The sequence below is a fragment of the Schistocerca nitens genome, chromosome 5 (genome assembly GCF_023898315.1).
Source record: "Schistocerca nitens isolate TAMUIC-IGC-003100 chromosome 5, iqSchNite1.1, whole genome shotgun sequence".
Classification (NCBI taxonomy): domain Eukaryota; kingdom Metazoa; phylum Arthropoda; class Insecta; order Orthoptera; family Acrididae; genus Schistocerca; species Schistocerca nitens.
The window spans coordinates 410,854,301-410,872,192 of record NC_064618.1 but is presented as its reverse complement, the minus strand read 5'-3'; the positions used below and the strand labels follow the sequence as shown (position 1 = coordinate 410,872,192).

Here is a 17,892-nt window from a genome sequence, read left to right as displayed (position 1 = left end):
AACCTTTAGTGGGTACATTTTCAATTAAATATTGATTTCCCGTGAGCCCTGCATGGAGCCGAGCGTTCGCGAAGTGTGACGTCACAAGTTCGTTACTGGGCCCGTGTATCTATCTCGTTGGCCCCGATAGTAACGTTGTGACGAAACAGTGGTCTTACTGTCCGATTACATAAATAAATACTCTGAAGTGTCAAGATTTTCTCAAACCATATGATAATAGGAGTGTTATTCTAGCATTCTGCAATTCCTTATACCCACGTATTTGTAACAAAGTAATACAGCACTGTTTGAAGTGGCGTACGCATTCAAAAATATTGTAACGGATTGTGGACTTTAACAGGTTCATATATATGTTGGTCATTAAATATTGTAAAGGTATTTTTTTGTTTCAGTACAATAATATTTTGCTTCAGCCAGTGAGTGTAAATATTACGGTGAAGAAGAAACAAAATTTCATTTGTGCCTCTAGTGAATTAATCCCGTGTAACCACAACAGTATTGTCATTAGCACAATCACTGAGCAATGACTGTTCTACACAGTAGTGGAAAGTTAATTTTGTAACTAAGTCCCGTACCGTCTCATTTGTGACCTATCATAATCCTATGACCTATCAGAATCCTGACCAACGCGAAACTACAGAGGTGTTACGACAAAAATCTCACTTTCCGATATACCTTCGCCGTATTATAGACAGCATACAAGTAATAAACATAATTTTTTTTAGATATAGTGCTCTTCGGAATGTGACACGTGTACTGCAGTAACGAAAATTTTCGTCCTCTGCAGACAGCTCTCATATGAGCGTACTTGTTGACTCCACACCATTTCTACGAGATGTCTATTCGCGTAGTTAACCTTTATATATCCGTTTCTTCTTCGCCAACGACAGAATAAGGTCTTGGGCTGAGCTGCGCGACCATATTAACTCCTATTCAGGAAGAAGATACTTTCACCGAAGCTTGCTGTGGACTTCAGGTGACAAGCTTCTCCTTACGAAGAACTTTACGTGTCACTATCTTGGAAGTCGCGTAATCATCGTTTCAAACTACGGCGTGTGGAAACGGTAACTTGCATTTAAGGTTAGTTGTGGCGAGACGCACATGTAAGTAAACCCGGCATTATGCGGACGTCAATGTCGGCCATTTTCTAAACTTGTACAGTGCTCCCATCTGTTGATGTGGGACGCAGTTACTGGAGTTTCGTGTAGAAAGTGGTTTTCAGAAGTACACCAGCTGACATTACCAACTTAACGAAGCAGAAGAAACATTGGGATGTTTTACTTTCTGCCTGGCCCTCGTACACCTGCAGTGTAGTGAGGAGGAGGATAGGAGGTGAGTAGGCAGGTAGAGAGAGTGAGCTGAGCAGGTACTCACGGCTGACGTCGAGGTCTATGCAGGCGTGCCACTCGTTGCGCGAGATGCGGCCGTCGCGGTCCCTGTCGCAGAGGCGGGCAAACTGCTTGGCGCAGCGGCGCGGCCGCACCGAGCCCCGGACCAGGCGCCGCAGCGAGGCGCTCTCCTCGCGCGACAGCAGCGCGTCACCGTCTCCGTCCAGCGTCGAGAACTTCCAGTCCAGCACCTCGGCTGCCGTGAAAAAGAAAAGCCTCCTTTAATTCGTCGTTGGGAATCTACCACAAGCTGGCCTACTAGAAGAGAGAGAATATTCGAACAGGAAAAGCTGGTTAAACTAGTGGCAGACGCTGCAAGAGAGGCGTTATTCAAAAAGGGAAACTTTGCTCTCAGAATTACAAGAATTCCAGTTCCGTTGCGAGTGAAGAAACATCGCACCGTAGACTGGGTATACTTTCACCGCCGTGGTTACTTTGACCACAAACACACCAAACGTTTTACTGCTCTCTGCTGGCTCTCACCACGCTACATGGCGCCATGCAGAACCGATTTTCTTACGCAGCAGTTGCGAGCCTGTTGTTAATTATACACTACTGGCCACTAAAATTGCTACACCACGAAGATGACGAGCTACAGACGCGAAATTTAACCGACAGGAAGAAGATGCTGTGATGTGCAAATGATTAGCTTTTCAGACCATTCACACAAGGTTGGCGCCGGGGCGACACCTACAACGTGCTGACATGAGTAACGTTTCCAACCGATTTCTCATACACAAACAGCAGTTGACCGGCGTTGCCTGGTGAAACGTTGTGATGCCTCGTGTAAGGAGGAAACATGCGTACCATCACGTTTCCGAATTTGATAAAGGTCGGATTGTAGCCTATCGCGATTGAGGTTCATCGTATCGCGACATTGCTGCTCGCGTTGGTCGAGATCCAATGACTGTTAGCACAATATGGAATCGGTGGGTTCAGGAGGGTAATACGGAGCGCCGTGCTGGATCCCAACGGCCTCTTATCACTATCAGTCGAGATGACAGGAATCTTATCCGAGTGGCTGTAACGGACAGTTCAGCCACGTCTCGATCCCTGAGTCAACAGATGGGGACGTTCGCAAGACAACAACCATCTGTACGAACAGTTCGACGACGTTTGCAGCAGCATGGACATTCAGATAGGAGACCATGGCTGCGGTTACCCTTGACGCTGCATCACAGACAGGAGCGCCTGCGATGGTGTACTCAACGACGAACCTGGCTGCACGAATGGCAAAACGTCATTTTTTCGCATGAATCCAGGTTCAGTTTACAGCATCATGATGGTCGCATCCGTGTTTGGCGACATCGCGGTGAACGCACATTGGAAACGTGTATTCGTCATCGCCATACTGGCGTATCACCCGGCGTGATGCTATGGGGTGCTATTGGTTACCCGTCTCGGCCACCTGTTGTTCGCATTGACGGCACTTTTAACAGTGGACGTTACATTTCACATTTGTTACGACGCGTGGCTCTAGCCTTCATTCGATCCCTGCGAAACCCTACATTTCAGCAGGATAATGCACGACCGCATGTTGCAGGTCCTGTACGGGCCTTTCTGGATACAGAAAATGTTCGACTGCTGCCCTGGTCAATGGTGGCCGAGCAATTGGCTCGTCAAAATACGCCAGTCACTACTCTTGATGAACTGTGGTATCGTGTTGAAGCTACATTGGCAGCTCTACCTGTACACACCATCCAAGCTCTGATTGAGTCAGTGCCCAGACGTATCAAGACCGTTATTACGGCCAGAGTTGGTTGTTTTGGGTACTGATTTCTCAGGATCTATGCACCCACATTGCGTGAAAATGCAATCACATGTCAGTTCTAGTATAATATATTTGTCCAATGAATACCCGTTTATCTTCTGCATTTCTTCTTGGTGTAGCAATTTTAATGGCCAGTAGTGTGGTTGTATACGAGAAAGTTGGCTAAAATCTGGTTGTGTAAATTCGCCCCATATCATTTAACTGCAAAGCCCTTCGGTATTTTCAGCTGTATCATATACAGGATGAACACTAATAAAAGCGACAAACTGTAGGGAAGGATTCCTGCCAGGAAATGGAGGAAAGATGGTGCTATGAACGTGTATCTGGAATGCATCGATGCCACGGTAGATGGCGCTGACGAATGGAGGTTCCTCTGACCACGTGCCGCGTGTGTAGTTCGGCAAGGATACGGTGCCCTCAGCGCAGTGACCAGTTTTCGTCCAATTTGTTCTTTAATTTGTTCAAATGGGGAGGCTGATAAAAGTTTGCCACGTTGCAGTCGGTCAGCGATGGCAGAATCGAGGTGCGCACCCTGCAATCCTTCTCAAACAATTTTACAGACACTATTCGGTAAAAAATAATGGTTTTTGCTTTACTTACAGCTTTATATGCCAGATTCATGATGATGTGCCCATCATTTCGTTAATGGTCATAGTTGCTGTGATATTTACGTGAAAAGTAAGACACTGCGCGAAATTCGGGAAAATGTTCAATGAAAAATAGAGGTTGCTATGATTGTGCGTTTGGTGCTTATTACATAATATGTTGTTGCATATGACACGTAGCTAAAATATTGAATTTTTCTTTTGACTTGAATGTGGGTATCTATACGTCACCAATGTCGAGAAAATTGGCCTGATGTAGCACACTCATTTGCGGTTGCGCCGCGCCAGCGAGAAACACAGAGTGGAATAACCACAACATTACTCATACTTCATAAACGGTTTCAGATATCTAAATGATATTTTGGAAAATGATAGCTTGCAAAGAGGAGAGAATTATTCAATATTGTTATTATGTGAAACTTCATTATCTACCGTGTTATTCCAGTAACTACAGACTTTTTCGGTGAAAGAATGTAATTTTTAAAGGCGTCTACAGCTGGTGAAACGATAAATGCTATGGTTTTTGGAACAACATATGTGAAGACATTACACGTTTTTGCTTTTCCATAAGCTACTGGCTTTACTTTTCCTCAGTTCCTCACTTAATAAATCACTTTTTCAGAATTCTCTCGCAATTGTGTCTGCACGACATTTCAGTGACTTGAGACAGTGTAAACTCCGCTGTGTTATGGCAAAAGAAGCCAATTTTGACATAGCAGCCACAGAAATGTGTAGGTTTTACTCAAAGTTCGCCCCCTCATGACGCTTCTCTGAAAGTTACAACCAGTTAACAAGCCAGGACGAGTTCCTTTTAGATACTAACGAAAGCAGAGGTGACAGTAGATCTTTTCGAATGGTCGCCATGCAAGTGTGGGCGTGTAGGGGCCTGACGTAATATTTACAAACAATGCGAGCGTAGGCTTCAGTTTAGAACGGCATTTCCCCTACAGCGATCTCACTGCCAATCCCCACCACCCCAATTAATGTTCACGTCTGAGGAGTTTGGTGGCAGCGGAAGGGTTTAAACTCAGAAGAGCGTTCCTGGAGCCACTCTGTAGCAATTCTAGACGCGTGGAGTGTCACATTGTGCTGCTGGACTTTCCCAAATCCGTTGGAATGCGCAATGGGCACAAATGGATGCAGGTGATCACACAGGATGCTTACGAACGTGTCACCTATCAGAGTCACACTATTACAGACCCTCCACCAGCTTGAATAGTCCCCTGCTGACGTACAGGGTCCATGGATTCATGAGGTTGTCTCCATACCCGTACACGTCCATACACTCGATAAAATTTAAAATGAGACTCGTCCAACCAGGCAACATGTTTTCATTAATCAACAGATCAATGTCTGTGTTGACGGGCCCAGGTGAGGCGTAAAGCTTTGTGTCGTGCGGTCATCAACGGTACACCAGTGGGCCTTCGGCTCAGAAAGCCTGTATCAATGATGTTTCGTTGACTGATTCGCACGCTGACACTTGTTGCTGGGCCAGCATTGAAATCTGCAGCAATTTGCGGAAGGGTTGCACTTCTGTCACGTTGAACGATTCTCTTCAGCTGTCGTTGGTCCCGTTCTTGCAGGATCTTTTTCCGGCCGCAGCGACGTCGGAGATTTGATGTTTTACCGGATTCCTGATACTCACGGTACACTCGAGAAATGGTCTTGCGGGAAAGGTCCCACTTCATTGCTACCTCGGAGATGTTGTGTACCTTTGCTCGTGCGCCGACCGTAACACCACATTCAAACTCACTTAAATCTTGGTAACCTGGCTTTGTAGCAGCGCTAAACGATCTAACAAGTGCGCCAGACACTTGTTGTCATACAGGCGTTCCCGACCGCTGCGCCGTACTCTGCCTGTTTACATATCTTTGTATTTGAATATCATGCCTATACCAATTCCTTTGGCGCTTTAGTGTATAATGATAGCTGCTTACTCGTAGCACATAGCCCACCAACATGGCAGTATTGCGCCACGAGTTGCCTACGCCCGAGAGCGCAGGGGCCACGACAGCGCAAGTAAAACAAAAGTTTGTCAGTACGGCAATAACAATAACAAACCATGCTACAGGGCAGCGGCATCGCACCTAGGAGCCCCAGCTAGCCCGTACATCTACATTTATACTCCGCAAGCCACCAAACGGTGTGTGGCGGAGGGCACTTTACATGCCACTGTCATTACCTCCCTTTTCTGTTCCAGTCGCGTATGGTTCGCGGGAAGAACGACTGTCTGAAAGCCTCCGTGCGCGCTAGAATCTCTCTAATTTTACATTCGTGATCTCCTCGGGAGGTATAAGTAGGGGGAAGCAATATATTCGATATCTCATCCAGAAACGCACCCTCTCGAAACCTGGCGAGCAAGCTACACCGCGATGCAGAGCGCCTCTCTTGCAGAGTCTGCCACTTGAGTTTGATAAACATCTCCGTAACGCTATCACGGTTACCAAATAACCCTGTGACGAAACGCGCCGCTCTTCTTCGGATCTTCTCTATCTCCTCCGTCAACCCGATCTGGTACAGACCCCACACTGATGAGCAATACTCAAGTATAGGTCGAACGAGTGTTTTGTAAGCCACCTCCTTTGTCGATGGACTACATTTTCTAAGGACTCTCCCAATGAATCTCATCCTGGTACCCGCCTTACCAACAATTAATTTTATGTGATCATTCCACTTCAAATCGTTCCGCACGCATACTCACAGATATTTTACAGAAGTAACTGCTACCAGTGCTTGTTCCGCTATCATATACTCATACAATAAAGGATCCTTCTTTCTATGTATTCGCAATACATTACATTTATCTATGTTAAGGGTCAGTTGCCACTCCCTGCACCAAGTGCCTATCCGCTGCAGATCTTCCTGCATTTCACTGCAATTTTCTAATGCTGCAACTTCTCTGTATACTACAGCATCATCCGCGAAAAGCCGCATGGAACTTCCGACACTATCTACTACGGCAATAACTGCCTCCGCCAGTCACGTTGCCGCAAACGGTTCACCAGGAATTAATCCGCCCACCGTACTTCGCTGTCCGGTTCCTATTCAGCAGTTGCAGCCAGCCTGCCACCCAACCTGGGATCGCCGCTTTCAGGAGCGACGTGGGGCCGCCAGCAGTTTTCATCCCATCCATGCAAAAACTCTGCCTCTACCCACTTGAGCCTCCTGGACCTTGGTACATCGGCTCATTCCATTGATTTGGTTTACTGACAGTTGTCTCACCGACTGTTCCGTAAGACTTTTTTTAGCCTTTCAAGCCGATCCGTTAAACTTTGGCTTAACAGTCAGAAGTGTTTTGTAAGCCAGTTCATATCTGTGATCCAAGATGGATAAGAGTGAGTTTGCTCCATTAATAATATGTCTATTGTTCATTGTCTACCTGGTCGTTAGTTTCTTTACACTGAACTTGGCGGGGGCCACTCGAATAATGAGGAGAACATCAGAGAAATTAGGGTAAATACAGTTGTGTGCCAATATCCCTTCTTCCTGCGAATCATTCAAAAGCGGAACAAAATTCTGTTACATTACCTGCAATACGCCGCACACAGTACAGTGGGTTGAGCAGTACAGATGTATAATGTACATGAGAAGTCTCCGTCTCCCTAGGTCAAAATATTATAACGTTTGAGTTCAAAGACGCACAAATTATGTTTCCAACAGATCCGTGTATGCAGCGTAGGGCCCCATACAGAGATATACAGGTTGTCCATAATTAACAGAGATACAAAGGGTGTCCATAATTAAAGTTCCAGTCCCAAAACTCTATAGGAAGTGAATCACTGCTCAGAATGACATCAAATTTGAACAGCACGTTAGTGACGGAGACGGAAACGTCATGGTACAAAAGAAATAAACAAATAAAATTAACGCAACTTTGACCAATAGACGGCGCTGTAAGCGTCATAATATCCACACCAACAGACGCGTGGCACATGGCTGTTCCTCAGTTTTCGTCCGAGACGCCGAACATGACTGTCTTCATGAAGGATCGCTCGCTGCTGCTAAAGCTGTTGCACAAGAACGGTGACTGTGCGCCAGGAGCCCTGCAGAAGTTCCGGACACGCAAGGGTATGAACAAAGGCGTTGGTTCAATGTCTGTTGTGGGTCTGGAGAACATGATTAGAAAATTCTAATAGACAGGTTCTTCTGAAGTGCAATGTGGGAGATGGAACAAAGCAGTTCATCCGACGTCTGTTGAAGATGTGACCACAGCACTGTAGGAGAAGTCGAGCGACAGTGTACAAACATGTAGTGCGTGGGGAATTGCCCGAACGTTGGAAATGCCTGTGAGCACGATCCATAAAATTCTATGAAACATCTTGCATTGCTACCCATACAGGATCGCCCACGTTCAGGAGTTGCTTTCTGGTGACCTGCCAGCAAGAGAAACGTTCTATATGGAATTTCTTGCTCGCTTGGAAGTGGACAATGAGTGGCCATGGAACATTCTGTAGACTGATGGTGCCCATTTCCATCTCCAGGTATATGCCAGTACGCGGACTTGCAGAATACTGGCAACAGAAATTTCTCATGCGCTCACCTGTTCATTGTGCAAAGCTGACTGTGTGGAGCGGGTTGACGGCATCGTTTATCATAGGGCTGTAGTTTTTCGAGGGGATCATTTTTATTCGAGATGGCACTCCTCCTCACATTGCACAGCCTATGAGGCAGCAGCTGGACAGACATTTCGGAATTGCTAGAATTATCAGCTGCCATTCCCCTACAGCCTGGCCGTCCACATCACCTGATCTTAATCCACGCGGCTTCCGGCTGTGGGGCTATCTAAAAGATGATATGTCCATTGCTCCGGTCACGAACGTAGCCGAATCGAAGGCAGGCACTGCCCAACCCCGGGCCACTCCGATTTGTTGTGGAACATGCTGTTTCTTGATTTTAACTAATCGCAAATAACGGTGGACAGTATATTAAGCATGTCTTGCGCCAGTTTCAGGACAATTAGAAAGCGATATCATTTGGAACTTCCTGGCAGATTGAAACTGTGTGCCGGACCGTGACTCGAACCTGGGACTTTTGTCTTTCGCGGGTAAGTGCTCGACTACTACCATTCTCGACATCATTTTGCTTTCTAAGCTGCTTTTGGCGTCAGGAAAATTAAAAACCGATTTTTCCTATCAGATATGATACGACCTAACCGTAGTGCACGGGCTTACCAAATTAATAATGCCGCAACTGTTAACTGCCGAACTTGTGCAGTCATCTACATTGAACAGTACGGACGATTTAATATATAATACGAACCCCATAGCCGTCGTACTGGCATTCATCTGTCATTTGTAGCCGACCCTATTTACGTTAAGATGCCATCTGTTGGTAAAATTTGCGTTAAATGTTTTCGTTCCATGACATTTCGCCCTTAGTCAGTAACATGCTGTTCAAATTCTACGTCATTTTGAGCAGTGATTCTCTTTCTGCAGCGTTTCGAAACTGGAGTTTTGATTGTGGACACCCTGTATGTGTCAACCTGTCGTCCTTCAAATTTTGTCAAGCATCTCATGATCTAAGCTTCTTAAGGCTCCCTCGACTCTTTTGAGCAATTGTTCATTATTCTTGTACCGGCGATGAGACAACCTGTAAGTCTACCACTCCTTCTGAAACTATACGTTATTGTTGATATATAAATATGAACCCAGTTTATGCTGTGTAACATATCCCAAAACACACAATATGACCGATTACCAACGTTATCTCGCTTCAAACATTTTCTGAGACGTCAGAGCTTACGCAAAGCTCAACGACAGGGGGCTTGTCTGGTGAAAGCAATAATTTACGATGATGTCGTCTCCGCCGCCGTGTAACTCGAAGAACTGCTTTACTGATGCCTTACCGGCATTGCTGAAAATTTCTTATGAAAGATGAATGCAAGAACTCCAAGCATGCTTGGCGCCGCCCCTGAACAAATTGCAGAATAAATCAGTGTTATGTTCTGCTTGACAGAAATAAATATTCAAAGATGGAGGTGAGTACATATGGTAGAAGGTAGAATTTGTGAACAATGGAAAGGTATAAGCTAAAATAAGCTAATGCATTCAGGGAACCCAAAAGCATGAAAATTTCAGTATAATACGCGGATACATCTGATATACGAAGTCAACCGTTATAGTCAAGTACAAACATCAAATCATAATATGAATCATTCCTTCCGAATATCAGAACATAAAATTAAGTAAAAATAATTTTACAAACTGTTTTTAAGAAGCTTTGTGTGAGAGAGAATCTGCAAGCCATTTGAACTAACCGTTAACTCAGAGACGAATATCGATCACCACGTGTTCTGACGCAAATGAAAACAACAAAAACGCAGCTCTATATAAAACAAGTCCACACGCGAATAACTTCAACACTCTCGCGATTTCCGATCGTGTGAATGCAACCCGAATGCTCGTAGCTTGCTGCAGCCTCACCTTTGTGTTGAAACTTTCTGGTCGAATGGGCCAATGCTAAATACTTGAGACAAGAGTCAGAACTACTTTTGCTCCGCTGTGCTGCCCAGGTGTGCTTTTGTAAGGCGACCAACTTAACTAGGCACGCCCAACGCTCTGATTGGTCACCATCGATCAAAGCTCTAGCGTTGCTACGAGAGATTCCTGCTCTTTTCTGTTCGGCAAAGATATACTGCTCCCGCGAATAGGGACGGCTGGTGAATGATCGTCTGACTGGACAAATGACTTATATATAGCGCGGGTTCGTGATGTAGAAACTAGTTCTCGATGTACGGAACAAGTTCTCGACGTACGAAACGAGTTCTCGACGTACGAAACGAGTTCTCGACGTACGAAACGAGTTCTCGAAAAAGCGATCTTCTTTTAACATGGGACTTGATTATTCTCTCTAACAGTTGTCTGCTCTGATAAAATCCGGATTGATGATGGGCATTTCAATGCGGCTGGACAGCTTTCTGAACCACGCTGAATCCAGCGGCCACGAAATTTTTCATGAGGCAACTCAAGTACGTGAATAGCAAAGAGCTCAGCAGCTCCATCGTGCTGTGACCACACATTATACACGATTCCCTTATGTGCGACGCACGTAACCTTCACAGAAGTTGGGTTCAAGCAGATATCGTGGTGACATCTTGGTCGTTTTCATAATACACTGTTGGCCACCGTAAAGGCAACACCAAGAAAGACAAGAGGTAGCACAACTAAATTTATTTTGTAGATAACATGTTGACCAAGTATCAAATGATTACGTTTACAGACGTCTGTGACATGTGGTTCCTGCCAGAATCAGTAGCCAGAGTAGCCGCCATTGTTGGAGATCACCGCTGCCACACGTCTCGGCATTGAGTCAAAGAGACGTTGGATGTGTTCCTGGGGTACAGCAGCCCAAGCAGCTTCCACACGTTGCCAAAGATCATATGGTGTGGCAGCTGGGGATGTAATCTGGGTCACTCGTTGAACAACCATGGACCACATGTTTTCTATCGGCGAAAGATCCGGAGAGCGAGCCGGCCAGGGAAGCACTTCAATCTGGTTATTGACAAAGAACCTTTGGACAATGCGTGCCACGTGTGGTCGCGCATTATCCTGTTGAAATATGGCTGTGGCCGAGCCCTGAAGGTAAGGAAGGACAACTGGCTCCAGCACCTCGGATATGTAGCGCCGGCTATTTAAAGTACCGGCAATGCGTACTAGAGGCGTGCGAGAGTAATATCCAATACCGCCCCATACCATAATACCCGGTGCAAGACCAGTGTGGCGGTGCATAATGCAGCTGTCCAGCATCCTCTCTCCACGGTGTCTCCACACTCGAATCCGACCATCGTGGTGCTGCAGACAGAAGCGTGCCTCGTCAGTAAAGACAACGTCATTCCATTCTGCCGTCCACATCCGTCTGTCATCACACCATTGGCGACGGAGACGTCTGTGGTTCTGCGTCAATGGTAGACGAAGCAATGGACGTCTTGCGGACAGACCACTCTGCTGTAAACGGCGTCGAATGGTACGCGCAGACACTGGATGATGCGCTACAGACGCAATGTGCTGTGCTATGGTTCGGGATGTCACTGAGCGATCAGTCACTGCCATGCGCACAATTTGCCTATCAGCACGTGCAGTGGTGCACCGAGGTGAATGCGATCGACCACGTCGGTCCGTCGTACCCTCCTGCATCCAACGGACACATATCCGCATTACAGTTGTTTGGTTTCGTCCAACACGACTAGCGATTTCTCTGTATGATAATCCACAATCTCGGTAAGCCACTATCCTTCCTCTGTCGAACTCGGATACCTGATCAAACGATGTTCGCTGTTGTCTACGAGGCATAACTGATCGTCTTGTGAAACAACCACAAAGTAAACACACGTGCCGAACGTACACTTGTCGAAATCGCCAAGCCTTAAATGGCGCTATGAGGTGGCGCCACAGGCGCGCGTGATGTGCGTCTGCGCTGAAATTCTAATCAGTTGCATATCTCATCGCTGCAAACCCATGGTGTAAATTTCACTTGATTCGGATGCTTCCTTCAGGGTGTTGCATTTACGGTGGCCAGCAGTGTATGAGGTGCATTTTCCTTCACCACTCTTGTACATAATAGAGATTTTCCTTAGACAAAAACAGGTCCCTCTTTCGTGAACTGTGTTATATTGTACGTTAATCAGAAAGTAACGCTCTTGAGGGAGATACAGCATTTTGACACTGAGCCAGCAAAGCATGTAACTGCAGCTCGCTGCTCCGTGTCGTCGTCAAATAATCCATTCACAAACGTTGTTCTAAACCCTTTTATTGTCAAATATTTTTCTCGCGTAGTGGTGAATTGTAAACCGCGGTCCTCGAGTTTTAGCTGAAGATGACTGCTCATTTGACTACGCGACAGTAGCAAACAAATGGCTCTGAGCACTATGGGACTCAACATCTGAGTTCATCAGTCACCTAGAACTTAGAACTACTTAAACCTAACTAACCTAAGGACATCACACACATCCATGCCCGAGGCAGGATTCGAACATGCGACCGTAGCGGTCGCGCGGTTCCAGACTGAAGCGCCTAGAACGGCTCGGTCACACCGGCCGGCGATAGCAAACGTTTCACTCTTGTGTTCTTACGTCCAGTACGCAGGTTGTCTTTGACACTGCATGAAACAAAAGCATGTTCATGAATGCAGTGCCACGGGGGTAGCGCTGAATAAAACGTTCTCGGCCTCCCAGTCGTGTCAGGTGGTGAAAATGCTACGAGCTTTCTGCTAAGCAAATTTTCGCCATTTGTGGCGACTGGAGAACTATTAATCACTTGGACGTAATAGTGTGATCGAGTCAACTGACGAGTCCGCAGCGACTGTGATTAAAGATTGACAAATTACCTCAAATCTTTTCCGTATCAGACAGACTGACAGTCACTCGCTTTCTGTTCTTCTGCTCTTTTATCACGTAAAAACCCGTATTCTCCTACTGGCACCGGAGCTGGTTGTCTAAACGTTGATAGAATTAACAAATAGAGAACAGGGAAAGCTACAGTTATGAAACGTCCACTTAGACAAATTTATGAATTACTGTGCTGATAAACCTCTTACATTATTTGATCTTCAAACGGCTGAGCAGAACTGAACGTACTCAGACATTTCTCTCTTTACTTATTCTGATCAACACTAAACTGACACACAATATTTTTAGCGAAACGCAATCTGACTTTCAACGATTTCTACAAAAGAATGGCCCTGACTAACAATAACCTATAACTTTCATGAATCACTTACCTCACAAAAATCTTCGTTACTCGAACTACTGCAATACAGCGAGCGCCACTACTGCCAGCTAAATAAAAGATTCTAACTACTGAAGGCACTAACTACTGATAGGCATAGCTAGCAAATGAAAGATTTCGATAGAAACAAACAATGTATTTACCTTAATAGTGTTCAAAAGTCATAATATATATCAGTTCATGACATCCAGTCTTACAAATTTACTGTCTCTGATGGACACACGTCCAGATCATCCGCTCTCAAAACTCCGCCATCTCTCTCCCCACATCCACCACTGCTGGCGGCTCACCTCCAACTGCGCAACGCTACGCGCTGTTAACAGCCAACTGCCCAACACTACAATAGCAAATTCCAACAATGCAAACCAGCCACAGACTTCACACAGCACAACCAGTGATTTTCATACAGAGCGCTACGTGGCGTTACCAACATAAAAAACTAAAGAGCCTACTTGCACAGTCAGTGAATGGCCTCTTGAGACGTTAATTTGAAAATGTATTGTAACCGCAAGAGAACGAAAATTGAGATACCCCTGTTCCAAAAGCTACTATGAACCAAACAAATATTGTCATAAATGGCTAGCTTCCGGGTAGTGTGGAATACAAAAGACACAAGTTCGATGAAGCAATGAAATCGAGACCACAGGAGTTGAGGTGCGAAAGCAGAATCAAGGGCGGGGCATCGTAACTTGTAGTTGCTGCCGGCTTGCGATCGGCACTAATGATACTGGATAGCAGCAGGGTTTTAAAGGTTACTGCCTGCAAAGTGATGGAAAGTTAGCCTTGAACTAAGACTGCTGTAACTTCCTCGTTAAGGCTACTCACGAAGTGACACGTCTAGCATCTTCAAGCAGCTGCGTACGTCTGTGGCTGGGAGATGGTTTCTCAGGAATTTAGTAGCCTTGGGCATCTCTCCACAGTGCACCTCCGTAGCAGGCCAAAAGGCGCAGCAGCCAACATAACTCGAGGCGAAGGCGCTATCAGTTCTTGTGTTTCGGACGGGAGGCGCGGCTCAGCCGTTTGATGATTAGGTTGCCGGGCCTGCTTTGGCGGCAACTGTTCGAAGCTCACGAGGAATTGGTCTCCCGGTTAGGTATGGCGGCTATAGCTGAAACAACCGGTTTTCGGTTACACCGATTTTTTTCATTTCCGGTTTAACCTGACTTAACGCCGCTCAAGATAAGTCCATTGCTTTGTCGAAAAGTAATGAGGAGTTGAATAAATCATAAAAAAACGGAATTCTCCTACTGATTCTAATTGTTTTGAATATCGGCTCAAAACCATGTTGTAATCGAGGATTACACCACTATTTGGGCATTACGAATAGTCAAGGAAACTGAATTTGAAGAACTCTGATTTTCGTCTTAAGTTGTCCTGAGTCTAGGGGCTACAGGTACATAAAGGCATATTACGTCGACACAGCCAGCTGATTAACAGCTTTGTATCTTCATTATAAACTACGTATTATTAAGTTTTTAATTTATCACTGTTGCCTTCATCCCTTTCTCTTTTATTCTTTCATAGAAACAACCGGCAGATATAAAAAGCTTCTGTGTAAAAAAAAATTGTACCGTTCTTTTCCTTTAATTATTTTGAATGAAAAATCAGTTTTGTAATCAAACATTTATTTTTTAACGGCAGTTTAAATACAATTAATTTTTCGCTGACAGAACTAAAAATGCTCTTCCAAAAATACAGACGAACCATTTAGATAGTAGGTGAAATAAAACATTTATCAGGAACAATAACATGAAAATAGTTCATATTTCAGCAATGAACTAATCCTATGGCCAATATTTATTATCCAGTCTGTTCAGAAATACTCGCCCTATTATGTGTTGATATGTAAGTCGACTCCTTTCATCAGAAACAATATCATTAAAAGACGGTACCAATCTTTCAGAAGCCACGTAACTTCCTAATAATGATAAATATCGTTGACCTACAAATGACAGGCTTGACGCGCTTTTTACTGCTCCCATAACATGGTTGGATCACCGGTTCTGAGGAGTATATAACAACAGGCACAATACTATCTTAGCAATGATGTGCCACTTCTTATGTCGTCTGTGTTGCTTGTTTTTAATCGTCGGTATTGTTATTAAAATAGCACTGATCGCTTTTTCCATTCTGTGTAATAACCCAATATTTAAAAGATATGGAAATTTTACAAATCAGCATTAACTCGTTTAAAAAAGAGTTTCTTAAAAACACATTATCAGTGCTGCTATGACAAACTGATATACCAGCTTTTTACTCTGTTATTAGAAAAACTAAAAATAACAATTATAGCCGAGAAGAAACAAACCCGAGAAACACCAGTTCTTCCGAATTAAAATACCGGTGTCGATTTTAACCGGTCGGTTTTTTCCATCCCCACTGCGTGTCTTCTGGTCATATTCGAATCTAACGACTGCAAGTTTTAAGAAAGCCACCACCTCGAAGTATTTTAATATTAATGAAATCGTGAACATGAAAAAATAGTTAGCCCCTCCACCCATTAGGCGACATCAGTGTTTGTTGGTCGGAGATAATTAGCTTTGATACTCAAAATGAATTATTTAACTACGGAACTTTTCGCAACTCAGTTGATAGGTCCGTGCTCGGTGTCAATGAACTCGACATCTCGCCAGCAACATGAATGAGTAATCGGATTTACTTGAATTAATTCTCTCTCTCTGGTTCTTGATAGGGCAGTGTTGGTGGCTTTGTCACGTGCTGTCTCTGCCTACGAAAAGACTATGGCTTACACATCGTCAAGTGGAGTGACAGCTGGTGAGCTGTTGGTAAGTCCGTACGTAGTCTAGCGGCTGGGCGTGACTTCACAGATTCTCAGGGCGAGACCCACGAGAAATACAGGACGCGGCACGTACGTCACGAAGGTAAGCCTGAACTCGCTTGATCGCGAAGCTCAGCAGACAAAATTCGTTTCTAAACCTGTTAACCCGCAACTGGACGTGTACGTACCAACGAGGATCGCAACCTCTACTGGGATCTGCTATTATTAAGTCTTACTGATTAACAGTACTGCAACAAAATTTAATTTGAGAGCGGCACTAGATATAAATAGTATAACGACTTGTTTATAGCATTTAGTCTCTTTTGCTTAACGCCGGCCGCTGTGGCCGAGCGGTACTAGGCGCTTCAGTCCGGAACCGCGCTGCTGCTAGGTCGGAGGTTCGAATCCTGCCTCGGGCAGCCTAATTGCTTGTTCACTACCATCAATTTCTGAGCGATGAGGGAGCTGTAGCTGATTTATTTTGTTGTTTTCCTCTAGATTCATGGCTGTCCATCTCATCGGAGAGCTGCTTGGCTGTCTGTATGAATGAATGAATGTAGATGCTACGATTCTTGTAGCACTTACGTAGATTCTCCACCGCTTACACTGCCACTGCCAATATCTCCACCTGGGATGTCTAGCTTCCCTAGAGAGACTGGGCTCACTAGTATAGGCTGTACCTCATACACCCCCGCCTCAGCAACCCTATCTGTTTTCGACTCGTTAGTAAACCAGACGCTCCTGAACGGCACCATTCTTCGATTGCTGCCTACTTTCAACCGTTACAGTGGAAAGTTTGCTGAAGCAGCTGTAAGCTACTGTGTATTTGAAAGGGTACAGTACCGCCTGACATTGAAAATAGGTACAACATACTTCATTATTTTTGTCAGAACAACACATTTTTTTTTTTTGTAAAATAACTCAATTTCAATTAATACAGCGAAGCCGGATACCAGTGTGGGAAAGAATGACAATTTATTTATTTAATTGATCACATGTGCACTCCCACAAAATAAATCCCTACATCCAGTTTGGTGAGATCTGTGAAATGAATGAATGTATGGTCGTCTGCTAACCGCAGATAGTGAATGTGAATATATGATCATCTTTGAGACGATCCTTTGGCCACCTTTGGTGGGACCAAAGAGATGAAATTTACCTGAGCTTTGAGCGCCTGAAATGTGGCTGACCAATACGGTAGCAAGGTGCTCCCCCACTTCAGCAGAGGTGCGAGAGGACCTGGAGAACAGCCATGTTTCGGCACTCTGCCGCTGGATCTTGTGCTGTTAAGACCTGTTTTAGTTGTGCTCCGTAATGACAAAAGAGTGGAGACATGGTATGCATGTGGAATATTTAAGAGTAGTTTGAAATAATAATTTCTCTATTTCAGGAACTTTTGTGGGGAGAATTAAATGTCAGGCAGGTAATATTAATGGGATTGTAGTAAGCTTCGGAAGTGACCAACGGTCACAATGAAACCACGTGTAGCAATAAGTTGAAATACTTCCGTGTGCTTAAGTTAAGCTGAATTACTAGCGTGTGTACAATAAGTTGAAATATTTAAGAAATAGCATGTGTACCATAAGTTGAAATATTTAAGAAATGGCGTGTGCAGGACTTGAAATTA

At 44.8% G+C, this 17,892-nt stretch overlaps 1 protein-coding gene across 3 annotated transcripts in view; it reads right to left on the bottom strand.

Moving 5' to 3' along the window:
* Nucleotides 1-17,892, bottom strand: part of LOC126259995 (SPARC-related modular calcium-binding protein 2) — an 860,600-nt gene that overhangs the window by 182,687 nt on the left and 660,021 nt on the right. For all 3 annotated transcript variants that reach the window (XM_049957136.1, XM_049957139.1, XM_049957137.1), the window contains exon 6: nt 1,375-1,584. In XM_049957136.1, the coding sequence (XP_049813093.1) occupies nt 1,375-1,584 (210 nt within the window). The remainder of the gene's footprint in view (nt 1-1,374; nt 1,585-17,892) is intronic.